This window comes from Callithrix jacchus, chromosome 8, assembly GCF_049354715.1.
Source record: "Callithrix jacchus isolate 240 chromosome 8, calJac240_pri, whole genome shotgun sequence".
Lineage (NCBI taxonomy): Eukaryota > Metazoa > Chordata > Mammalia > Primates > Cebidae > Callithrix > Callithrix jacchus.
Window position 1 is genome coordinate 8,812,842 of NC_133509.1, and position 27,374 is coordinate 8,840,215.

At 36.0% G+C, this 27,374-nt stretch overlaps 1 protein-coding gene across 6 annotated transcripts in view; it reads right to left on the reverse strand.

Moving 5' to 3' along the window:
• The window catches only part of VPS13C (vacuolar protein sorting 13 homolog C), a 196,197-nt gene that overhangs the window by 93,366 nt on the left and 75,457 nt on the right, over window positions 1-27,374 (reverse strand). For all 6 annotated transcript variants that reach the window (XR_013520680.1, XM_035258764.3, XM_035258763.3 and 3 more), the window contains 16 exons: window positions 24,425-24,578; window positions 22,269-22,348; window positions 20,921-20,980; window positions 19,242-19,404; window positions 18,174-18,290; window positions 16,735-16,838; window positions 16,370-16,537; window positions 15,581-15,885; window positions 13,078-13,225; window positions 12,239-12,347; window positions 7,865-8,001; window positions 5,213-5,369; window positions 4,351-4,430; window positions 3,766-3,825; window positions 2,895-3,057; window positions 536-652 (listed from right to left, as the gene is read on the reverse strand). Coding sequence is in view for 5 of the 6 variants with exons in the window: in XM_035258764.3 (XP_035114655.3) it covers window positions 536-652; window positions 2,895-3,057; window positions 3,766-3,825; window positions 4,351-4,430; window positions 5,213-5,369; window positions 7,865-8,001; window positions 12,239-12,347; window positions 13,078-13,225; window positions 15,581-15,885; window positions 16,370-16,537; window positions 16,735-16,838; window positions 18,174-18,290; window positions 19,242-19,404; window positions 20,921-20,980; window positions 22,269-22,348; window positions 24,425-24,578 (2,122 nt within the window). In the remaining variant the exon portion in view is untranslated. The remainder of the gene's footprint in view (window positions 1-535; window positions 653-2,894; window positions 3,058-3,765; window positions 3,826-4,350; window positions 4,431-5,212; window positions 5,370-7,864; window positions 8,002-12,238; window positions 12,348-13,077; window positions 13,226-15,580; window positions 15,886-16,369; window positions 16,538-16,734; window positions 16,839-18,173; window positions 18,291-19,241; window positions 19,405-20,920; window positions 20,981-22,268; window positions 22,349-24,424; window positions 24,579-27,374) is intronic.

A 27,374-nucleotide genomic window follows, 5' to 3' on the forward strand; every position in this document is an offset into this window, starting at 1 on the left:
AAAAAAAAAAAAAAATCAAGTTTCAAGGAATTTTTCCAAATTATTCATATTTCTCCAAACTTAAATATCCTCTGAATCAGCAAGATCGGCAGTAGCCTTTTAGGAAGACAGCATTTGTTAAACAGTGATGTTACAAACATTTACTATATTAAAAACTGTTGCTCTAATAACTTAAAAAATGAACATCATTTAATGAATACTCTTATTTCTATAATAAACCGCATTAGATAGCAGTCCTCTAAGATTTCTCTCCAAAACAAAATTTCTTTGTCATTCTCAATTTCTAAAAGCATAATGATTTCTACAACTGCATAAAAATGTAAATAATACATAATGCAATAAGGAATGTCTCAAGTCAGCTATGAATCATAACAAATTTACTTTTAACATTTTAAAGCACATCTGTGAAAAGTCTGCAAAGTCTTCAATGTAAGTAAACCAGAAGAATACTCATAAGAAGTCTACCAAGTACAAGCTCATTTTTCCCGGTTATGTAAAGAAACAGAAATACCTACAACAGGAAATAACTACTTACCATGTATTTTAATATCTGCAATGTTACCCTTCTGATCACAGACGAAGACATTAAATGCATTTAATTCAGCTGTGACCTTTAAATCAAACACATCGTTTTGGGAAACGTTGCTGGGTACTAAAAAGTCACAGAAACCTTCTGATTAGCAAAGGGCAAACATGATAGAACACATACAATAACCTCAAATCCACCAAAATAAAAGAACATAATGTACTCTGAGGAATCAGAACTCCCTCCATTAAGACAGCATGTAATTAACAGATTTTGGATCAATTATCAAATTCCAATCATACAAAAATTAGCATTTTCCTTTTCAAATTACAAATAAAGGCAACAACACTTTTTTTTTTTTTTTGAAACAGAGTCCTGCCCTGTCACTCAGGGGGAGTCCAGTGGCACGATCTCTGCTCACTGCAACCTCTGTCTCCCAGGTTCAAGTGATTCTCCTGCCTCAGCCTCCTGAGTAGCTGGGGCTACAGGTGTGAAAGGCAACTATACTATTAGTAGCACCTTGAAAGTGCAGTTTACTTGATGGAAACCTTACTATAACTTTTTCTAAGAAAACATTCATAACAAACTGAATTAGCGATGCATAGTTAATAAAATACATATTATTTACTACAGCACTTACATGTTACTAACTACAGAAAGAATTTCTTTAGATTATATCCTGTTGCTCCATGAATAATCCTAAAATAAATTCTATGAGAAATGAACATAAAGGGCCAAAATTTTTAAAAAGGAAAAAAAAAAAAGCAGAGTGAGACTCCATCTCCAAAAAAAAGTATATATACATATACATATTTTTTTGAATATATACTTTTTTTTTTGAGACTGAGTCCCATTGCCAGTCTGGAGTGCAGTAGCACCATCTCAGCTCACTGTAACTTCTGCCTCTCGGATTCAAGCGATTCTCCTACCTCAGCCTCCCAAGTAACTGGGATTACAGGTGCATGCTGCCATGTCCAGCTGATTTTTGTATTTTTAGTAAAGACGAGGTTTCACCATGTTGGCCAGGATGGTCTCAATCTCTTGACCTCATGTTCCGCCAGCCTCGACCTCCCAAAGGGCTGGGATTATAGGCGTGAAACACCATGCCCAGCCAAAAATATATTTTATAATGTATGTGCATGCAGGTGTATGTTTGCAGAAGGATCACAATCAAACTTGTTCCCTAAATCCACTTTAGTCCAGATCCTGATTGATAAATTTAGGATACATTTTCCTAAAAATCTGTCTCACTTGAATAAAATAGAGACTTCTGATTGAAATTGCAAAAGCATGGAGAATATCTGTCCTTACTCACCAATCTGACAGGTTTTTTTTTTCTTTAATATTTGATGTAGCATAACCAAACCACAAAGACCGACAATATAGTAAAACTGGAAGACTGTATCTTTGGGTCAATAGTATTTCTAGTTTATTGTGAGTTTAAACATTTCTTTTCCGTTTATTCAACTGTATTGTGTATTTATTGTATATATACATCATATAAAGGAGACAAACTTCTGAGGGTATTATTTCTGAGGCTATTAATGTGACAGGTACATTAAAGGCAAAGAGTTTGGTAAAGCTCTTTTACCCTATTTTATAAGGAAATTATTACTCTGTTGCGTGGTTTAAAAAAATCCTGTCTTTGTATCTGATCTAATAGTACTGACAGGTTTACAGCAAACATGCCAATAATACAGGTAAAACTCAAACCGGTAACGATCTGAAAATTCAATTACTGGATAATAAATACTGACATCATATGATATAAAAGAAAAATGATTAAAATGGCATTTGGCTTAAAAATAAGCAAATGCTCTTTATTCATTCAGAATGTCATACCTAATGAAATAACGTAAGTCATATGCCTGAGGACCATGTGCCCATATCTGTGTGATCTAAATATAGGAAACCAGTGTCAGTCTGCCCATTCCATCAGCTCCTTCCCTGCAGTGTCCCACAAAGCACTTAAAATTACTGAGTGCCAGGTAAGTCAAGTCCACCTGACTCACTGGAATGGACCTCTGTTACCATGTGTGATTGAATCCATAACTGAGCTTCTTCCTTTCTCACTTTCATTGAACTGATGACGACAAAGACACATCAACGTAAAGTACATACATTTCTATTTTATGTAAAAACTAGACAGTGAAATGAAATATAAATACACAACATTAAACAACATTTATTTAAAATTCTTCACTAAACTGCTCTATAATCCCATAGAGGTAACGTTTTCTTTCTCTTGAAACTAACCTATCAGAGCAGCAATGTCAACATGCTAAATACTTAATGGAAAAAAAACAACTTGCTGTATTACTATTAAAGCTCAGATACAAAGCATTAGATCCTGATTCAAAATTATTACCAGCTTTGACAGTGATACTTCTGGCTTCCCCCGCTAGTGGTTTCGGCTCAGATTCCTTCTCAGAAGAGGAAGGTTCAGAGGATGCAACAGCAGATGATAAAAAATCCATGAAGGAAAGCAAAGCTTCCAAATGAAGCACTAAGTCTAAGGATGAAAATGAAACCTAAGATAATGAACAATTAGAGAGGCGGATTTCAGATGCATAACATTTTTACATCAGGGTTCAACAGATAGAAGCAGCACAAGAACAGTTCAATTAAAAGCCTTTTTAAAATTTTAATTTTTTTTAAGAACTAACTCTATTAAAATGTTAATCTTTGCCGGATAATAAACCAACACTCTGCAAACTCCGGTTTTTAACTCAACAGAACTGGATGGATTTTAAGTAAAGACACAGGAAATATCATCAGGCTTTAAACTACATTTCAGGCAGTTCCTAGCTGACTATGCACGTTCAAAAGGACTGTGAGCAATGTCTGTACTAGGTTATGCTTTATCCCCCACTCTATCTTATTCTAATCCCAATGCCAAAACGTAATTCAAATGTTTAATGCTTCCATCAATGTTAGGCCAAACAACCAGAGTCAACTAAAATGAGTAACAAAATTGCCTTTAAGTGTATTATTCACATACTTGTCAAGAAATCTAAGTCAAAATTAGGAAACAATATTTTCAGAATTCAAATCGACTTTCTGTAAGAACTTTATTCCAATTCTATATCTATTTAACTTTATGCATAAATTAGATTAGAAATATTATTACTGCCACTGTTATTCTCATGTTAGAATTTATAATCTCACAATTGAAAATGGCTATGAAGTTAGATTTAATCAACACAACCCAGCCTTACAGTAAATTATAAAAGATTTACCTTCAGTCTCTGTTTGGTACTGTCATGAATAGTTTTAAATTCTGGTCCATCACTGTCTGCCTACAAATAGGGGAAATTACACCAATGAGTTTCAAACACTAAAAATTCATATACTGAAAATTCATATACTCTTTACTTTTCTAAGCATGCTATTAAAAGACTGAAACCATATTTTTGAAAGGCAAAGAAGACCATTCAAAAAAAACCAAAATGACCACATAAGCATTTCTCACATTCCATACACGCAAAAACTCAAATTCCTTATCCTACTGTGGAGGAAATGCTAGTGTATCTAGATTAGATACACTAATCTAAAGTAGGAGAAAATGCCAGATTATATAGAACACCCTTTATTTTGGATTACAATGGAACTTTATGTTATTCCTATTTATTCAACATCATAGAGTAACTCAGAAGGTTAATGAACGTATCCGGGATTTTCAGATGCTTGCAAAATTTACCACAATCAATCAGTTTAGATTGAAAAATGTTGGGAGAGAAAACTGGAATATTAAATACAAGGGTAATACATATAACTTTATATATTCAAATATTAAAGAATCCTAGAAACGAAATGAAATGTACCTTTGTCAGCAACATTTTCAGAAGGGGTTCATCAGTCACATTAGAAGAGTTAATCATGTGAAGAGGTCCTCCTTTAGAGTCTAACAGAGAAGAAAGCCAAGGTTGATACATCAACTTAAACATTTCACACATTTTAAAACAAGAGCAGCCATTACACAAATGTACATTTGTCAAAACTCAGAACTGTACACTAAAAAAAGTGAAGTACACTGTGTATAAACCATACCTCAATAAACCTGGCTTTGAAAAAAAAAGAAACAAATTCCATAAAACAAAAATACTAGTACCCACCAATTACAACTGGTATAACACACGGTACTACGATATTACTCTCCTCTAAACAAATCCTAGTATATTAAAGAATCTATAAAACACATAGAGTAGGAATTATTCTCAATACAAATTTACTTAAAGATATCCCATAGAGTTCTTATAAACACTAATAGAACTTTAAAAGTTAGCTTACTGCAGGAACTTAAAAGGTCAAGGATACCCACTAACAATAACTTAGTATCTATTCTGAGGGAAGGACATGAGACTACAGATGATATTAATTTTTTCCTCTGTATCCTTCTGTATTTAATTTAACACATATTAGCATAATTTAAAAGAAATGTTAAAATTCACAGAATTTAAACATTTAAGAAACAAATAAAACGTCTTTTTTCTAGTAAATTAACTCAACTGTTCAAGCTGAGGTAGGGTCCCCCTACCTCTGTACCCAGGGACTGTTTTTGAAAAGCTGAGTTAATGTAGTAGGAAATTAACACAACTGTAGACAAATAAATATGTTTAATATTGATAAAAAGGCAGGGATCATCTGCCTAATGAGTAATTTTCACAGACAATATTTCACACTTACCGGTGAAATCAAAGCATCGCATGCTAATCTTTTTTAGATAAGCTTCAGCAGTCACGTCGTAGGTTTTAACTCTAGCTTCCATTCCAAGCTGCAGGACATTTAGCTCATGTAAAGGCCTTCCTTCTTTTTCTGATTGTTTCATCAAAGTAACCACAACCTAAAAGAAGGTACCAGTATTACCACCAACTACTTCATTAATACACAATGAAGGTAAGTCAAGAATTTAGTAAGTATCTGGAGTGATATAAGCAAGAAGTTCACAGAGTGTTAAGATGCTGACTTCTATTTGTGCCTGCAGTTTGGCCTAACTCCCAGAAGTCCCAGTCTGATGGACAGCTATCCATCTGAAAGTCTGTGATACTAACAGCCAATTGTTACACTATTCCTGAGGCAACTTTTCTCAACTTTGGCAGTATTAACATTTTGAGCTGGTAATTCTTTGTAGTGGGGACTGTCTTAGGATCGTAGGATACAAGGCAGCTTCCCCGGCCTCCACCTACCAGAGGTCATTAGTATTCTCCCCCCAGATAATGGCAACAGAAAATGTTTTCAAAGAATGCCAAACATCCAATGCCAACTGTTCCCCGTTAACCCAATCATTGTCCTAAGGAAAGAGAATGGTCATAATATACAATTAGAAATAATATTTAAAATGTCTTATGGGTTTTATAAATGTATGTATATATGTTGTATATGTGTGTGTGTGTGTTATAAGTATATCTGCAAATAGAATGATTCATTTATCAATGTTCCAACAACCAAGGCTTAAAACCTTCAGTAACTCCGATATTAACCAGAAAAACATACAAGTTTAACGAAAAAGAAGTTGGCTTCGAAGCACGTATTTCAGATTCCTAAAAGTAGAGCCCATTCCTTTAAAAGTTTGTTTGTTTGTTTATTGACTGGTTAGAGACAGGGTCTTGCTCTGTCACCCCAGCTAGAGTGCAATGGCACAATCAGAACTCACTGCAGTCTTGACCTCCTGGGCTCAAGCTATCCTCCTGCCTTCCAAGTAGCCAGGAGTAAAGGCACATGCCACCACATCTGAATAATTTAAAAAGAAATTTTTTTTTTTTTTTTGGTAGAGATGCGGTCTCGTTACATTGCCCAGGCTGGTCTCAAATAACTGGACTCACACAGTCCTCCAGTCTTGGACTCCCAAAGAGCTGAGATCATAGGCATAAGCCATTGCAACCAGCCTATTTAAAAGTTTATTATTTTGGGCCGGGTCACGCCTGTAATTCCAGCACTTTGGGAGGCTGAAGCGGGTGGATCATGAGGTCAAGAGATCGAGACCATCCTGGTCAACATGGTGAAACCCCGTCTCTACCAAAAATACAAAAAATTAACTGGGCATGGTGGCACGTGCCTGTAGTCTCAGCTACTCGGGAGGCTGAGGCAGGAGAATTGCTTGAATCCAGAAGGCGGAGGTTGCAGTGAGCCGTGATCATGACATTGCACTCCAGTCTGGGTAACAACAGCGAAACTCCGTCTCAAAAAAAAAAAAGTTTATTATTTTTAGCTCAGAGAAAAAAACATAAGCTCTGACAAAACAGATTTAGAGGAAGTCCTTACAAGTCTCTGTATCCACTGTGCTTTCTCACATGCTCACACTTTTATGCCTGTTCCTCTCTGGCTTGTCCCCAGACCCTTTCCTGATCCCTTTTCTCCGATAATTTACTTCTCTTTAAAAACTTGATTTAAATATCTCCTCCTCCAGAAAATCTTTACTGAGCCTCTCAGTCTGCTTAAATGCCCCCACTCCCTACCATCAGCCCCCCAAGCTCCAACAGCATCCTCGGCAAGAGTTTTCGTGAGGTGATTACAAAAATTTTAATAGTTTTCCTACAGGAGTTCAGACTGTATACTTTTTGCCTCTATCCTTATCACCAGGCACATACAATAAATATTTGTTGGATGTGTGAATAAAGAAGAAAATCCATTTCATCTTTTCTCAAGAATATGCAGATGGCAAACATATGAGTAATATAACCCTTTTTAAAATGCAGGCATAATAGTATTTTATTCTATCAAGGGTTTCTAACATTTGAAAAGAATTTCTCTGACACTATTTCCCTTTCCTGCCTTTCTTATATGACATCCAAGGCAAGTGGCATTCCAACTGTCCCGAAATCATTAAAAAGCATGTTATAGGATGCTGTCATTCTCTACGAAATACTGTAGCTCCCAAATCCTTAACAAACTTTTAATGTTAAAACATCACTGCTGGGCCAGGCACTGTGGTTCATACCTGTAATCCTAGCACTTTTGGAGGCCGAGGCGGGTGGATCACAAGGTCAAGAGATCAAGACCATCCTGACAAACGTGGTGAAACCCCTCTCTACTAAAATATAAAAAAAATTAGCTTGGCGTAGTGGCAGCTGCCTGTAATGCCTGCTACTCAGGAGGCTGAGGCAGGAGAATCACTTGAACCTGGAAGGCAGTGGCTGCAGTGAACCAAGATCAAGCCACTGCACTCCAGCCTAGCCACAGAGCAAAACTCTGTCTCAAAAAAAAAAAATCACTGCTATATGTGAGCAGCCCACATAGGTTTTTTTATCAGTATCAAGTATCTACAAGTTTAGTACAGGTAATTCCAAATATCCATTACTTATTCACCTCACTTTACAAAAACAGCTGAAAATTACACACCTCTTTAATTTCAAAATTCAGCAGCATATTAATGATGTCTACAGATCTAATTTCTTCCACTCCAGTTGTTAAAGTATTTTTTGAAGCATGTACATCTTGTTGTGATATGGAGATTTCAAGGGGCTCTTTAATTTCACCTGAAACGTTTAAAAGAAATTCATTCACTTTTATTCACACATTTCTTCCACAAATACTTATTGTGGACTCATGTGAGTATTCTGGACCTGGTAGAAGCAATGAAAATCCACAAAGTAGTAACAGCGCCAGCCCTTAGAAAACTCATGGTTTAGCAGAGGAGACATATACATATAAAAGACAAACAAGGCCGGGCGCGGTGGCTCACGCCTGTAATCCCAGCACTTCGGGAGGCCGAGGCGAGCAGATCATGAGGTCAAGAGATTGAGACCATCCTGGCCAACATGGTGAAATCCCGTCTCTACTGAAAATACCAAAAATAGCAGGGCATGGGGGCACGTGCCTGTAATCCCAGCTACTTGGGAGGCTGAGGCGGAAGAATCGCTTGAACCCAGGAGGTGGAGGTTGCAGTGAGCCAAGATTGTGCCACTGCACTCCAGCGTGGCAACAGAGCAAGACTACGTCTCAAAAACAAAAAAAAGACAAACAAAATAAGCAGGCAATACCTAGCCACATTAAGTGAACAAATGTTAATAGAGGCTATATGAAATGCACTGGAAGCACAGAAGAAAGTGTGACATTGTTTTACAGAAGTCAAGAAAGGCTCTTAGAGAAGAGCCAAAGGACCTCCTCACACAGCGGAGATATCACTAGAAGGGAGGAAAACACATGATAGGTTTTGCAAACAGAATGGAGTTTGATATGGTTAAGTCATTAGGGGGATAACAAGAGTTAAGACTAGAAAAGAAAAAGGGGAGTGGGAGGTTGGTGACTCTTAAACCACATTAAGAAACAAAAGTAAAGCTATATAATTTTGACACTGTTTCGAAATTCGCACACCCTGAAATGCAATAAAATTGCTTTTTAAACTGTAATATAAAAAATATTAACAGCTATCACTTGCTAAGTGCTCACCTGTGTGGCAGACACTGTTCTAAGGGCTGTATATATACTTTTCTATTTAATTCTTATGACATACCTTTGAGGCAAGAACTTTATTGTCCTTATTTCAGAAGTGACCAAATGAGATTCGGACAGATTCAGTCCCTTGCCCAGTGTTGTACAAATGGCAGAGTCCAAATGTGTCAGTCTGATTTTACAGTCTTCACTATCCACAGTCCCCCAATATCATTAAATAAGTTATTACTATTATTGCAGTTGACGTCATCTTGACCACTAATAAATACAACGCACAGGAACCATGTAGTATAAACTATACCAGAATTCCATATAGAAAGCCACTATTGTTAATCATTACCTTTGACAAAGCACTGTATAGGGCAGGGTTTCTTAACTCTCATCTTACTCCAACACTGTTCCAAACATAATGTGAACCAGGGAAAATGATTCTAGCAAATATTTTTGCTTTTAAAAAACAATTCCCAGAATAGGCAAAGATTTTTCAAGTGGAAAATAAAAAACATTGATCATTTTAACAAACAATAAATTTAAGCTGATTGAAATTAACAGATTCTATTCATTAAAAGATCCACTAAAAGAGTGAAAGGCCACCAGTCAGAAAGCTAATGAAAAGTCAAAAAATGACATACGTTGGCCAGGTTGCATAAAAAAGGGACTACTCACACACTGTGGGAATGTAAATTAGTTCAGCCACTATAGAAAGCAATTTTGAGATTTCTCAGAGAACTTAAAACACCTTTGACCCAGCACTCCTGTTACTGGGTACATACTCAAAAATACATAATTCTACCACAAAGACACATACCCTCACCTATTCATCACAATAGCAAAGACATGGAATCAACCTAGATGCCAACTGGCGGTGGGCTGAATAATGAAAATGTGGTACCTATACTCCATGGAATGCTACCAGCCACAAAGAAGAATGAAATCATGTCCTTTGCAGCAACATGGATGGAGCTGGAGGCCACTATCCTGAACGAATTAACCCAGCAACAGAAAACCAAATACCACATGGACATAACGATGGGAACAACAGACAGTGGGGACGACTGGGGATGGGGGAGGGCGAACAGGGAGAGGGGTGAGAAACTACCTGCCAGGTACTATGCTTGTCACATGGCTTACGGGATCATCTGTGGATGAAATCTCAGTGACATGCAATTTACCCAGGCAGCAAACCCACACCTGTACCCCCTGAACCTAACATAAAAGTTGGGGAAAAAAGTGTGAAAGGCGAACCACAGATAGGGAAAAAGATATTTCTACACATATATGCATGTAACACACATAACCAACAAAGGGCTCATATTCCGAATTTTAAAACCGCATATCAATAAGAAAAAAGGCAAACATCTCAATAAAAATAGTTGTCAATAGGATTAAATGGTTACATCACTAAAAAGCAGATCCAAATGGCCGATAACCATAGGAAAAGGCGTTCACCTTCACTAGTAATCAAAAAGCAAATAAAACTCGTAGTGAGATGCCACTGCATATCTATCAAAAGGCTAAATTTAAAAAGATTGGCAAAGCCCAGTTCTGGAGAGAAGGTGAAACAAGTGGAACTCTCATACATTGCTGCTAGGAAAGTAAATCAGTGCAACCAGTTGGAAAACTCCTTGCTCTAATATGGCACAAGTTACTGAACCTAAACATAAATCTCACATATGACCCAGTAATTCTACTCCTACCTATGTATCCCCAAAAAAGTGTATATAATTATGTCAAAGACACAAAGTAACATTCATAGCGATTTCATTCATGACAGCTAAAAACTGGAAACAACCTGAATGTCCATCAAAGATAGAATGAATAAAAAGAACAAACCACTGCTATGCACATCACGGGAAAATCTTGCAAACATCGTGCTGAGGAAGCCGAACATCCAAGAGCAAACTCTGTATGATTCCACTTACATGAAATTCAAGAAGAGGCAAAACTAATCTATTATAAGTTAAAACGGTAGTTACCTCTGGGTGGATTTGCGGGCAGGATGTTTGGTACCAACTGACAAAGGACAAGAGAGAAGCCTTCTGGGGTACTGAAAATGTGCTATATGTTGATCATGGTGATTACACAGGTGTATCCATATATGAAAAAATTCATTGAATTGTACACTGAATATTTTTACACTTGACTGTATGTATTAAAATACAGTAAAATCGTTTTTTAATAAATAATACAATGTGATGCCAGTTTTCACTTAGCATATGGACAAAATTTTCTAATCTGATCATATACTGTGTTAGAAAGGTAAAGAAAAACAACCTGGTCGGAGGGCAAAGTCAGTAACGTTCTCTGCAGGACAAACAGCAAGATCTGTCAAAATCTTAAATTAGTCTATTGATTTGCTGACCTAATTGTAAATTAAATTTACATTAATAATTTACATATCTTTTAACTGGTGTTATCCTATAAATATATACATACTTATAAAAGTATGTATGAGGACATTCAATGCAACATGGTGACAATGAAAGTTTAAAAACGACCGAAAACATCTACCACTAGGAACTTGCTAAATAAATAAGATACCTCAACAGAATTTAATACCAGGCACCCATTACGAAGAATGAAGGAGATCTATACATATCTACAGATATGGAATAGACACCAAGATACACTGTTAATATTTCTTAAAAAAAGCAAAGTGCATAAACACCCACATGCATGTATACAGACAGGATGTTACCATGTTTGAAAAAAACTAAAGATTATACATTTATGTGAATATACATACATTTTATATACACACACACACACACACACACACACACACACACACATGTATATATGCATATATTACCTTAAAAAATAAGGCTGGTACTTATTTTGTCTTTAAGTCAAAAGGACCACTGTAACTAATAATTTAAATTCAGTTTCCATTTTTACTCCTGTATAATCTTCTCAGTATCTTTGGAAAGTGATAACTTATCAATCATTTCAATTCCTACAGATATTTTACTACCAAGCCTTTCTGAAAAATCAGATACACGATGCTACCATAACCTACTGCCAACTCAAAACAGTTTCTTCCGTCCATGCAATTTCAATGATTACTTCAACTATCTACCACTGATTTGAAGTCCTTCTTTGTGGCCTCCTCTTCACTCGTGCAACTTAGAAAAAAGTCTGAAACTGTAACTGAAAACTTAAGAGAGTCAATCATCTCCAACTATGGTTTCATTCAATAGCATCTCGTTTATTTTCTTGGTAATATGAACTGCAACTTGTAAACATACATTTGTTTATTTTTATTTCCTAATTCCCTATTAAACCATAAAATAAATAGACACATAACTGTCAGCCTCTTACCTGTCTCTTGTACTCCTGGTTTCACTTTAGACAGGTCTTCAGTACCCTCACCAAGATTTTCTGCTAGTATCCTAAATAAAAGATTAAGATCTTCTTGATTTAGACTAACCTGTAAAATATTATGTTAAAAAAAACTAGATTACATTTTTAAATGAAACAATTGTAATAATATAGAAAATAAATTCCCAGTTGCAACACATAAGGGACAGAATAAACATAACACTAAAAAGTTACATACAATCAAAACCCACAAGAACTGCACCACTTATTTCATGTTAAAATTTTTATTTTCCAAGATAATAAGACGTTTACAGAAAAACCAATGTAATTTTTATCAGTCAATATTAGCTCCAATGACTTATGTTTACTGAAAGTTAATAATGATCAAAGAAATCTTATCTTCTTTTTTAAAAGTGACAAATTGGGAAAATGCATAAATTCTACTTTTTAAACAATAACCACTCCAATGAAATAAAAAGCTTGTCTTCGATATAAAAACTAAGTACTTCCTTCAATGCTATCATTATCTTAGGGGTACTTAGATAGCCCTAAAAATAAAAATCTACATATATAATACATGAGATAAAGTATAATATGCTAATACATAATTTACATACAGATCTCTACCAATATGTATGCATAAACAATTTTAAAGTTAAGAAATCTTAACTAAAGATTAAATTCTACAGAAAATAGTAATGATCTTGTTGGAAAAAGTCTCACTGAAATTTTTCTTATGCTATTCAGAAAAAAAGTCTATATTTCATTTGGATTTCAAGTTGAAAGTCTTCAGAGTTTAAAATGCCAACAATGAAATTTTTTTTCACTCATGTACTTACATTCATTGAATCAAGATGTCCTTTGATTTCCACAACAGGCAGCTTGTGGTACCAAGATGCAGCTATATTCCGATTTACAAAAAAATCCAAGTTAATTGGGTGCAACAGCTGAATATCAGGATGACAGATGCCTGGCTGGATGACTGTCCTGTGAAAAGCAGAAATGTTACATACACATAGATATAGGGTAGAAATGCAACAAATTAAAAAAAGCAAAGTCAATCGTTTTTGGCTGTTCTAAATACTGATTTGAAACGATGTGGCTTGAGTATTTTCAAAACTGAATCTATATTAATCTATAATCCACTAGAAGGGACAAATTAAAAGGTGATAATACAATGAACCATTAAGAAAACTTTTTTCTTCTAACAAGAGATAGCTGGAAAATGGAATAAGTTTTTAAAAGCAACCCACAGGAAGAAACAGAGAAAATCATTACATACAGTTGTTCAAGGATTCATAGGTATGTTGCTGCAGAGACTGAAGAAAATGATGGCAAAGTGAAAAAGAGGTGAACAGTTAGCATTTTTTTTCTTTTCTTTTCTTTTCTTTTTTTTGAGACGGAGTTTCGCTCTTGTTACCCAGGCTGGAGTGCAATGGCGTGATCTCGGCTCACCACAACCTCCGCCTCCTGGGTTAAGGCAATTCTCCTGCCTCAGCCTCCCAAGTACCTGGGACTACAGGTGCGCACCACCATGCCCAGATAATTTTTGTATTTTTAGTAGAGACAGGGTTTCACCATCTTGACCAGGATGGTCTCGATCTCTTGACCTTGTGATCCACCCGCCTTGGACTCCCAAAGTGCTGGGATTACAGGCTTGAGCCACCGCGCCCAGCAACAGTTAGCATTTTCTGAGGCATTTCAAAAAGCTCTTCTATAGGATTATTTTCTAGACTTGCCTTACAGTCATTAATTTTTTATTCTACATAATTAAATCTTCATTGCTGGGGTAGAAAATAATTTTTAAATGTATTATGTACAGATTTCATGTGCCGCCTGGTATGAGCACTTAAGCTACAACATAATTTACACAACGTGCCTGCCAAAAATGTGCAAGTTCAATCTAACCGTGAGGAATCACTCAGACAAAACCAAACTGAGAGGTAAGTGGAACCAGGCTGTTTTCTTCAAAACTAGAGTAATAGTCATAGTCATAAAAGACAAAGAAAAGCTAAGAACTACTCCAAAATAAATTTTTGTCAGTACAGAAATCCTCCTCAGTAGTACAGAATACAATTATACACTATGGGTGACCCTGAAATGGGTGAAACAGTGGATATTCCTATAATGGGACAACTGGTAAAATCTGAATATTGACTGAACTTCAGATTATAGTATTGTATCAATATTAAATTTCTATCATTATATCATGGCTAATATAAAAGAATGAATGTCCTTGTTTATAGGAGACATATGATAAAGTATTTAGAGACAGAGTTAAGATGTCTATTCTCAAATGATTTAACAAAAAATGTTTTAAATAATATGTATATATGTATGTATAGACGGATTAAATGGAATATAAGCAATTTGTGAACCTAGATGAAGGATATGTAGGTACATTCACAGTACCTTTTTTTTTCAATTTTTCTGTAGGTTTGAAATTTTTGAAAGTAAAGGTTGATTTCAAAACTGTTCTGGTGGCCTGGTGCAGAGGGCTCATAACTGTAATCTCAGCACTTAGGGAGGCCGAAGTGGGCAGATCACCTGAAGTCAGGAGTTTGAGACTTGCCTGGCCAACATGGAGAAAACCCATTTCTATAAAAAAAATACAAAAAATTGAGCCAGGTGTGGTGGTTCGTGCCTATAGTCCCAGATAGTCAAAAGGCTGAAACAGGATAATTGCTTGAATCTGGGAGGCAGAGGTGGCAGAGAGCTGAGATTCGTCACTGCACTCTAGCCTGAGAAGCAGAGTGAGACATCGTCTCAAAAAACAGTCTCTACTAAAAATACAAAAATTAGCTGGGCATGGTGGCATGTGCCTGTAGTCCCAGCTACTCGGGAGGCTGAGGCAGGAGAATTGCTTGAACCCAGGAGGCGGAGGTTGCGGTGAGCCGAGATCGCGCCACTGCACTCCAGCCTGGGTAACAAGAGCGAAACTCTGTCTCAAAAATAAATAAATAAATAAGTATCTGTTCTGGGCCAGGCATGGTGGCTCACACCTGTAATCCCAGCATTTTGAGGGGCCAAAGCATGTGCATCACCTGAGGTCAGGAGTTCAAGACAAGTGTGGCCAACACCAAGGCAAGAAAATCGCTTAAACCCAGGAGGGAGAGGTTCCAGTGAGGCAAGACCACGCCACTGAACTCCAGCCTGGGTGACAGAGCAAGACTCCATCTCAAAACACACACACACACACACACACAGACACACACACACACGTAAAAGAAAACCTGTGTAACTGAAGAGTTTATTTGAATTGGCTAAGAATTTCGACAGTCATAAAATTTCATGGAACTCACGAACATAATATTTAAATCCGTAATTATTGAAAAATCATACCTAGAAAGTGTAAGCTTTGTTAGCTGCACATCCATTCTATCGATTACTGGAGGATTGACGTAGTCTTCATCAGACACCAGACTAAACTGATTCTGAACTCTGATTAACCCAAGATCTACCACTACTGCATCGGTAGAAATGGAAGACTGTGGGATGACTATAACTGGTGCTTTCAAATCAATATTGATGGAAACACGAAAACTCCTCTGGGCAAGATCTTTCACACTTGTGGCAGCCTTTTCTGCAGCCTGAGCAGTGGCAGCGCTCAGAGACTCTTTGGCTATCTGGAAATTATTCAGGAAGTTCTGTGGACACAAAGTATAAAAAGAGAAATTCAGAGAGAATACAGGCACATCAATAATAACACAATCTTCTTTTCATACATGTGGTAACTTTTTTCCCCAATATTTAAGTTTCAGTTGAGCCCTCCTTTCCTTGTGGCAGTAAGAAATTACCGATAATCCATCTATAGCTATGAGCAGCCTGAAATGAGTTAATGTTACACGGTTAAGACACAGAGAAATAACTTTTTTTAATAGTTTTTGTACTAAAGAATTTCGCTTCATTATATTACAGTAAAACTAATTTGTTCTAGACAAAAATCATTAAATGATTCAGATTTCAACTGTTAAGTAGGAGTTTTAATCTCTACATTCATGCATAAATACCATCTATAATTAAAATAATGCCCACCCTAAAATCCAAGATTTAAAACATTTGCCATCATAATTATTAGACTTTTAAAAGTATTTCAAAGTTGAAAAATCCATATACAAATAGCGATTTTACCAGAAGTGACATAAGGAATTTATGAAGATAGATGATCTGAATGCAGCCAACATTCAGAGACAGCACACCATCCACTTTGGACATATCAGTATACAAATCCCCCTCGGTAGCATCTGGATACAAATCCAAATTAAAACGAAAAACTTCATTTCCCATTATTGACACAGCCTGAAAAACAGAGACTTGAATGTATTCTCATCCAGGAAGATAATGACAAACTTTTAGAAAAGGCTTTATATTTGTAGTATTTATAAGAACATTTTTCTATTGAAGTATATTTCATTAATTTTTTAAAATAAAATATACTTTACAATAGAATCTCATATTCAGCCATTAAAGAATATTAACTGTTTATAATCACTTACTTTCTTATGAACTGTCTTTGGATCAACATCTATAACAATAATATTTTCCAGTCGGGCAAAAAGTGACTGCTTTCTTGACTGAAGAGAAAGGGAGGAATCCAGGCCTGAAAAAAGAGTGTACTATAATTTTTACGTATCTACCATATAGAAGATCTTTATTTCCATTACACTACATTATTTTACTTTGGGGTGATGTAAATTTAGAAGTTTTAAATTTTACATCAATTTAGCAATGTTTAAATTTAGCAATGTTTCAACTCCCAATGGATAAATAAGTTGCAATATTAAAGTTTTTGGTTTTATAAACACCAAAATCTATAAATTCGTTAAACAATTATCTGAATTTTCAATCCAGGGAAGAAACACATCTAGTATAAATAGATTATCTCAGGATTTAAGAAAATATCCTTTATACCTTATATCCAATCATGGAAATTACAAAAGTTTCACATATCAAATTCAGACTAGTAGATGCATTGCCAGTTTGGAAAGGACAAAAGAAAAAAAAACTAGTTTTCCAGTTTTTAAGTTCTCAAAAAATTTCATTAAACATATTCAACACATTCTGGTTTTTGTTTTTGTTTTTTTGAGATGGAGTTTCACTTTTGTTGCCCAGACTGGAGTGCAATAGTGCAATCTCAGCTCACTGCAACATCCGTCTCCCAGGTTTAAGCGTTTCTCCTGCCTTAGCCTCCCGAGTAGCTGGATTACAGGTATGCACCACCACGTCAGGCTAATTTTTTGTATTTTTAGTAGAGACGCAGTTTCTCCATGTTAGTCAGGCCAGCCTCCAACTCCCAAATTCAGGTGATCTGCCTGCCTCAGCCTCCCAAAGTGCTGGGATTACAGGTGTGAGCCACCACCCCCAGGCACCTATTAAACATATTCTTTATCTTTACCAGATCACAGCAAGCTAATCAAGGGAAGCCAGAGGAAAAGCTAGATGAGTTTAAGCAACTTTTACCTAAAAGAACACAATGTGCTCACAGAGACTGTCATTCATTATAAGACTGCTTTTCACAAGGAAAGATAAATAAACACAAATACATAATTATGTTATATATAAAAATCACATAAAGATAAAAAAGATTAAAAAGTAAAGTTATTATAAAGCATGTCCATAGACCTTCACCTAAAATCTAGACCGACACTTCTCCCAGCTCAAAAGCATTTCTACAGTGACATCAGTATCCGTTTTCCACTTCCTAGATAACTCTCAGAAAGGTTCCAAACACCAGGATATGTGGGAAGTTCAATAGGGATGGCCACATTCTGACCAGTATCTATAACCCAAAGAGAAGAAGGCATACCATCCAATTATGCCTTTCCAGCTTTCACAGCTCAGAGCCTTCATTTGTACATTCTTTAGCATGGCAAAGAAAACAAAAAGAAGAAAAAGCTTCTCTCTTCACAATGTTTAATACCGTGTGAACTTTTACCTTGAATCTTGATTTCCGCGATATTGTTCTTTTCATTGCAAACAGTGATACAGAAGGCACTCAACTTAGCAAATAGCCGGAAGCCAATAATGTCAGCATCTTTGGAGGATACAATCACTAGAAATAAAACAAAGCACTCTATCACACAGTGAAATTGTAGTCATCTACACTCTATTAAGGTTTATTCCCTATATTAAGTGAACCACTGTTATGTCAAAAAAAAAACAACATTCTCCAACTGTTAAATATTCAAATACTTTTTTTGCTTTATATATTCTGTAAAGTTTGCATTTTTTCTTTTTTTTTTTTTTTTTTTTGAGACGGAGTTTCGCTCTTGTTACCCAGGCTGGAGTACAATGGCATGATCTCAGCTCACCGCAACCTCTGCCTCCTGGGTTCAGGCAATTCTCCTGCCTCAGCCTCCCAAGCAGCTGGGACTACAGGCACGCACCACCATGCCCAGCTAATTTTTTGTATTTTTAGTAGAGACAGGGTTTCACCTTGTTGACCAGAAGTTTGCATTTTTAATAGTGATTTAAAAGCAAGAAAAAAAACTAAAATAAATAAGGACACTGAACCTCAGAGAAGTTAAATAATGGGTCTAAGTTTACACAGTTGAAGTTGCAAAATCAGGATCTGAACTGTGTTTTTCCTGATCCAAAATCTGGGCTCTTGGCCAATTAGATGCTACTCCCGAACCCTTCCCTACCTTTGTTGTCTGAGTCTTAATTTCCTTATGTGTAAAATGGAAAGAAAGACTAACTCTTTATAAAGCCCCTTCAGGAGCCACTGAGAGAGGAGGAAGAGCTCAGTCTAAATAGGGGTCTTTTCCCCCATTACCTACCTAAAGGCATCCTATATCACCACCAAAATAAGAACAAACATTTTTTTGAAACAGCAGTATTGATTATATTTGCCTTATATATCAGTTGCTTGCATATAATTTAATTTGAAGAAAAGGGGAAAATGGTGATTAAATGACTGAGTCAGATCATCTCTAGTATTCCTCACTTAGCTTTAGAATTAGAAAACCCTTGCTAACAAAAAACAAAAATGTCTTTTTCATACCTTTCGGCAGAGTTGAATTTTTTTGTTGTTTTTCAGTTGAAATTTGTACCTCCTTGGCAACACTCATGCTTTGGTCATCTGATGGAACAATGGTTGTAAGGTAATTAATAGAAGAGAGAAGAGCTTGTGTTTGTAGTAACAGATTTAAAGATGAAAAGGCCACCTAAAAATGTTTTAAAGAGAAAATTAGTTTTCCACAGCCAATTATAACCTGTAGTCTCCACAACAGACCCAAAAGATACTCAGCTGGGCCTGCATCATTGCTTTCTACCATTTAGAAGGAACAGTGAAGAGAGGAAGATCACAATCCCCTTTAACAGGGAATATATAGAGAAAAGTTACACTTATATACTACAGGAGTATATCAGAATATTACAGTAACCTAATGACTCCATTTACCAAGCATAACGGTCATGAAATCGATACTCTGCTTCTCATGGCCATCCTGACATTCAATATATAGATGGCTTTTTAAATCTTCAATAGATAATTATGATTATATAAAATTACAAGTCAAAAGATAAAATCCCAGAACCACCATGTGCTACTATGTCTAGAAATGATTTCGAAGGTGGCATCCATGAGATTTAAATATAAAAAGGACAATCATGAGTGAGTTACTAAGTGATCTTCTCAAATCAGAATAATGGTCCTATCATTTAAAAGGAAACACAATATATAACTTACAGGGAAAAAGTACTACACTTGTTAAAACAATCACTCTAGAAAGCTACGACAGTAATACAAACTGCTTTCAAGAATGGGTAGTTTTCTAATAGCAAATGAATATAAAATGAAAAACTCTTTATAAGTAAGAATTTATTTTCATTTTCTCATAACACTAAATGGATATATAAAAACAATAAAAGCTTCACAATATTAAAACATATATTCTCCTACCTCTCAAAAAAGTGTGAGCTAAAACTCAGCTCCTTCATTTCAACTCTCATTTGAGCTTCACTCTGTTGCCCAGGATGGAGGGCAGTGGTACAATCTCAGTTCACTGCAATCTCCGCCTCCCAGGTTCAAGATTCTTCTGCTTCAGGCTCCCAAGTAGCTGGGATTACAGGCACCCACCACCACCCCCGGGTAATTTTTTTGTAAGTTTAGTAGAGATGGGATTTCACCACGTTAGCCAGGCTGGTTTTGAACTCCTGACCTCAAGTGATCCACTTGCCTAGGCCTCCCAAAGTGCTAAGATTACAGGTGTGAGCCGCCACGCCCGGCTTCATTTTAACATTTTAATGTTACCCATAAGTACATTTTGCTTCTCTTACTCTAAGCTACTACATAAATAGCATAGCTTCAAAAGTGCTCAACATCTCTCCTTATATTTAATACACTTTTTCACCTGTACATCAAACAATGGTATATAGTTTGGCTAGTTTAGAAACCTTAGTTCTTTGTACGTTGAAGTTCCTTTGCCTATAGCATTTCCTCATTTAGAAATAATACTGAAACTTTTGAGGAGGTTAGGATGTGATAGAATAAAACAACAGCTTTAGTAAGCTGAATCATAAACACAGAGCATGGTAAATATCGATGAGGTTATTTACAACTCATATGGATCCTTGACTATGCCATGAAATGACCCAGTCAATACTCCTCAAAAGATCCTAGAGAGACTTCGAGAATAGGTTGTTTTCAAACAGGATAAATTCCTTTAACGAATTTCTCACCTTAACTGTTTGTTCAGTTTTTCCAAAAGCACTTTGAAAACTAGGTCCATTCTTATCAGCCTGAAAAAAAAAAACGAAAGTTCTAGAGAAGGAACTAAGATCAAAGTAAATAAATCACTTATTTATGATCTCTAGTTAATTTATAGTTAGTTAAAATATATTTCACATACATCGTATATTTCACATACATTGTATATTTCAAATAAATTTTAACTAATTTATAGTTAAAATATATTTCACATACATTGTATTGAAATTTTATTGCCATTATTTTAAAGTTACATCAAAATAACATATTTATTATAATAGTGCAAATGTGTTCTCCTCTTCAAACACGGGAGAACATTCACTTCCGGGAAACTGTAGCAAGGAATCAGAATGATAAACTCTGAAGGTTGTAAGGTATAAAGGTCACATAGCCCATCTATCACCTACGCTTAAATCCCTCCATAAAGTCTTTAGCAAGTCCATTTTTTTTAAATCTCCAGTAAAAGAAACCTTGTTTCCTTACAAATCTAATCTTTAGAAATCTTAAGGAGGTCTTCACACCGAGTCAAAAATCTATCTCCCATATTAACTAATCATTGGTCCTAGTCCTGTCACTTGGGAACATAAACAAACTCAAACTCAAAAGATTTACCTCCTGTGAGAAGTTTTCTGGCCTTGCGAATTTCCCTTGCCCCTCTGTTCTAATAATGCTTTGTGCTTTTCTTTGTTAGAGAATCAATCAGATTATATTCTGATGATTATTTACTTGTGTATCTCCCTACTCGTCTATAATTTCCTTGAGAACAGGTAATGTTTTTCATCTCTGTACCCCAAGCGCCTAACAGTATAGACATCCAATAACACATGCAGAGATATTTAATACACAGCTGTTGACTGATTAAACAAATCAACTAATCTTGAATGTAGCTATATACCATTAGTTCCTTCAGTGTTGCTCATAGGAAATATTTCTGTTGCCCTCCCTATTCCTGGCATTTCTCTTCTGAACCCAATTTACTATGACTTTATCCTTTTTCATGCAGGATACTCAGCCAAAGGTCACCTATAAATGACCTATAATCAGTATAGGTATGTGAGTACGCCCTGGAAGACAAATGGTACCTACTTCATCCCAGGTTTCCATCTTTGGGGATAAGACGTTCAGTGACTTTGTGTAGTAATAGCCCTGTACTTAACTGAAAGAGAAAGAAGGTGTACAAAGGAAAAAAGAAACAGATTTCCCTATAATTAAAAACTGTGATACACATCCAGAGCCATCAGTTTTTTACTGTCCTATTTTTCCTTCCAGAGATATAGTTTGGAGTAAACGATACATATATAATCATTCTATGGTCCCTACCTTAATATATTCCACTTTCAAAAGATCTAATCCAGGCTTGTCAGAAGAGCTAATCAAGTGAAGGGGCTTCTTTTTGGATCCTAGATTAAAGAAAAAGGAAAAAAAATGTATTTCAAATAAATTGCTCTTTTGTAATTTGAAACTTCTTAGACTTTTAAAAAATTTGTTAATTAAGCTTTAAAAGAAAATCACTGCATGTTGTCAGTTATTAAATACTAAGGCCATCACTGCTGATGAAATTAACCAACACAAAGAGTTACCTCTGACATCTTAGTTAAAAACATACATATTTATTTTCACCCAATTTCACAAGTGTCTTCTAAAATTCTGACAAATAATTTTACTTCTATTACAGAAATTAAAATAATTTCCTTTTGTTTAAAGTGTGAGAGGTGACTTAAAAGAGAAAAACGTTTGTCTTTGTCTTTTTTTCCTTAAGAGAGAACTGTTAAACTCCTTTTTAACTTAAAAACCACAGGTACTACCAGATGTCCTTTACATTCTTAGGTAGCTGTACCCAGGAAGGGCCTCCAAAAGCTGTGGAAGGAGAAGTAACTTGTCCACCATATTATCCGTCTTTTATAAGTTGCAATTCTTCAACTCTTGCTTCTGAGACATCTCTAAATTTTCCCTTGACTTCCAAGGGCATAACCTTCACTAAAGGAAAAAATAGCCTAGAAAATTTATTATTTGTATTTTCCCCTCAAGACAATAATGCAAACTTTGTATTAACACAGTGCCTACAGAAATTACAAACACATAAAATATTTTTCTTCTAAGCTGAGATTTTAGTTTCAGCTATTTAAAAAAAAATTATAAAACACAGGTCTTTATACAGTTAGCCTTCTGTATTGATGGATTCCAATCCACAGTTCAAACCAATTTCAGACTGAAATATTTTTTAAAAATTAAAAACACAAAAATTTTTAAAACCAACATGGTATAACAACCATTTACATAGCATTCACATTGTATTAGGTATTAGAAATATAGAGATATTTAAAGTATATGGAAGGATATGCATGGGTTATGTGAAATGCCGGGGCCGGGCGCAGTGGTTCACGCCTGTAATCCCAGCACTTTGGGAGGCCAAGGCGGGGAGATCACCTGAGGTCGGGAGTTCAAGACCAGCCTGACCAACATGGAGAAACCCCATCTCTACTTAAAAAATACAAAATTAGCTGGACGTCGTGGCCCATGACTGTAATTCCAGCTACTTGGGAGGCTGAGGCAGGAGAATCACCTGAACCCAGGAGGTGGAGGTTGCAGTGAGCCGAGATCATGCCATTGTACTCCAGCCTGGGCAACAAGAGTGAAACTCCATCTCAAAAAAAACAAAAATAAAATAAAAAAAGAAAATCCAATGCCATTTTATATAAGGAACTTCAGCATGAACTTTGGTACCCACAGAGGTCCCAGAATCAATGCCCCACAGATACTAAGGGAAGACGGTATTTGACTAAAGCTTCAGGCAAATGTTAGGGAATTTCAATTATTGAAGATTCGTCCATTCCTACATGCCTCGAATACCTGAGCATACAACATATACACTGAAATGAATAAACTATCAGAGTTTCTGAAAGAACTAACTTTATATCCTACCATTTTTATTTTTATAACTTGGCATTTCTTGTGGTAAATGAGTACTATTTAAAAGAAAGAACAAGGCCTTCAATATCTTAGACCAGGGATAAACTAAGTTTTCTCATTCATGAACTACATGATATTAAGTAAGCTGCTTAATCTTTATTTAGCCTTTATCTGTTCATAAAATGAGAATAATATTCCCCATATCAAGGAGATTTTTACAGACTATCTGAAGCAATAGGTAATATTAATTAAGAGCACAGACCCTACGGCCAGACTTCCAGGGTTTTAATCATGGTTCAGTCACTTACTAGTTCTGTGTTCTGTGACAATGATAAATTATATTAATGAAATCTGTCTATGCCTTAGTTTATTTACATGTAAACTGTAGACAATAACACTGCCTACCCCATAGCACTGATATAAGGATTAAATGAGTTACTACTTATAAAATGCTTAGAACCATACAGCTATTATCTATTATAAATAATATATAAATTAAAGTGTTTCACATATTTATAAGAGCTATCTTTATTACAGGCTACTATTGCTATTTTTATGGCTATTACCTTCAATTTCATAATAATCCAAGCTGATTTTCTTTAAATAAGATACCGCAGTTAGGTCAAATGTTCTCAGTGTAGCTTCTGTTCCTAACTGAGTAACATTAAATACTAGAATTGTGTCTTCTTCTTTCTGTTGTTTAGTAAACTCCAAAATCACCTAAAAGAATTAGCAGAGCCAATGAAAAGTTGATAAGGAGTCTGAATCATACTTAAAATAAGGAAAACAAAATCTTTCTCCGTACACATCACCATACGAATAGTAGTAACTCTGCTCATACCACCATAGCTATTTAATATAATTGGAAATTACCAAATGAAATTCTATTCTTGAGTATATAAGTGCATTTATTAAAAATCATAAAAATTTAACTCCATTGTTTATTTTTTCTAATTTAGTAAAAAGAGGAATGTATAAATCCTTAATATGATATTTTTTAAACCTGAATTTCAAAGCAGAAATCATGTTTAGTAAATTTTATCAGTAATTTTTATGGGGATTTTTTTTTAATCCCCGTTAAAGTAGAAAGTAAGACAAGATGTTCACTGCCATACTACTATTTAAGTTAACTCTGGAAATGATAGCCTGCATTTAAAAATAAGTGGTAATTTTTAAAAGATGTAAGTGCTTTTGCTACTCTAATCAAAAGGCATAGACCTTTGTCCCCACTCTTTGAATATGGGCAGGCTTGTGAATGCTTAAATAATTAGAATAGAAAGGAACTGATACTATAAGGACTTCTGGTGTCAAAAAAGACCATGAAACCCCCACCTGGGAACACTCGTACTGGGGGAAGCCAGCCACCATGTAAAAAGTTCAGCTACTCAGACTGTCATGGCCTTTACCAGGCTGAGAGGCCAATAAGTAGGGGCTTCAGTCAACACTCCCAGCTTAGCGCCCAGTCAACAGCCAGTATCAACTGCAAGCCTCATTAAGGCAGCCACATGGACCTCCAGCTTGAGGCTTCAGATGACTGGAGCCCCAGTCAGTATCAGAATGTAACCAAATGAGACTACACAGAAAAGTGCCCAGTTTGACCTTTCCAGAATTCCTAACCCACAAACCTGTAAGCAAAATAAAAGTTATTTTAAGCTATTTAACTTGATAGGCAGCAAAAATAACCAGAATAATATAATATTGAAAAAAGGCAAAATATAATGCTGTTAGCAGATGTTATAATTTCACACTGAGATAAAACTTTAAAAATACTTAAAGAAGAGGCCAGGTGTGGTGGCTCACACCTATAATGCCAGCAGTTTGGGAGTCTAAGACAAAGTGGATCACTTGAGCCTGAGAGTTCAAGACCAGCGTGCGCAACATGGTGAAACCCCAACTCTACAAAGACCGTAAAAACATCAGCTGGGTGTGGTGGCATATGACTGTAATCCCAGCCTCTTGGGAGGCTGAGGTATTCTGTTACACTAACATAAAACAAATTAAGGCATTCTTTATCATCATGAAGTTTACAGTCTAGGGAAAGCCGGAGAAAGTGAAGGTTGCTGTCTTCTCTTGGGTGGTCAGATCTTTCCAATGGGATTGAAAAAATACCTGAAGTTAAAAAAACCAAGACCTGCAGGAAAAGTGTTCCAGGGAAAGGAAACAGCAAGCACAAGGAATGTGCTTTGGTATACAGAAGGAAAACATAAGACAGGTATAAGCTCCGGGGGGCAGGAGCTTGACTCACTGCTCTTTTCCATTACCTAAAATAATGTCTGGTAATAATGGCACAGGATCAATACTTACTGAAAGGATAAATGGAATATGACTGAAGGATAGTGAGCAAGGCAGGAAATAAACGGCCAGTCAAATGAGGTGTTACATGTAAGGCCTTGTCCGCCATGGGAAGGACTTATCATTTACTCTTAGTGAGACCTGAAGTCAGTGGAGGATACAAAGCAGAGTAGCAACATGATCTGACATTCATTTTTTTTAAGCTATTTTATTTTATTTTATTTTATTTTATTTTATTTTATTTTATTTTTGAGACTACGTCTTGCTCTGTCACCCAGGCTGGAGTGCAGTAGTGCAATCTCGGATCATTACAACCTCCACCTCCCAGGTTTAAGTGATTCTCCTGCCTCAGACTCCTGAATGGATGGGATTACAGGTGCCCACCCCACACATGGCAAATTTTGTATTTTTAGTAGAGACAGGGTTTCACCATGTTGGACACACTGGTCTTGAACTCCTGACCTCAGATGATCCACCCACCTCAGCCTCCCAAAGTCCTGCGATTATAGGCATGTGCCACTGCACCCAGCCTGACATTCACTTTTAAAGGATCACTCTGGCAACTGACAGAACAGAGTACCTGACTGAAGTAAAAACAGTTAAGACGTTACTGAAATATAATCCAGGCAAGATTATGGTGCCTTGGACAGCACAGTAGCAGCAGAAAGGAAAAGCAATCATTTGAATGCATTTTAAAGTTTGGGTCATGGTATTTAACTATATTTTGGATAGAGTATGAGAGAAAGAGAGAAGTTGAACGTGGCTAACGGAAACCATCGTTCTCAGCAAACTGACACAAGAACAGCTTATACCTGTCTTATTGACAATAGAGTGTTAATGTCTCCCAGTAATATTGTGTGGGAGTCTAAGTCTCATTGTAGTTCATTAAGAACTTGCTTTATGTATCTGGGTACTCCTGTACTGGGTGCATATGTATTTAGGATTGTTAGCTCTTCTTGTTGCATTGATCCTTTTACCAGTAGGTAATGCCCTTCTTTGTCTCTTTTGATCTTTGTTGGTTTAAAGTCTATTTTACCTGAGACTAGGATTGCAACGCCTGCTTTTTTTTGCTCTCCATTTGCTTGATAAATCTTCCTCCATCCTTATATTTTGAGCCTATGTGTATCCTTGCATGTGAGATGGGTTTCCTGGATACAGCACACAGATGGGTTTTGACTTTTTATCCAATTTGCCAGTCTGTGTCTTTTGATTGGTGCATTTAGC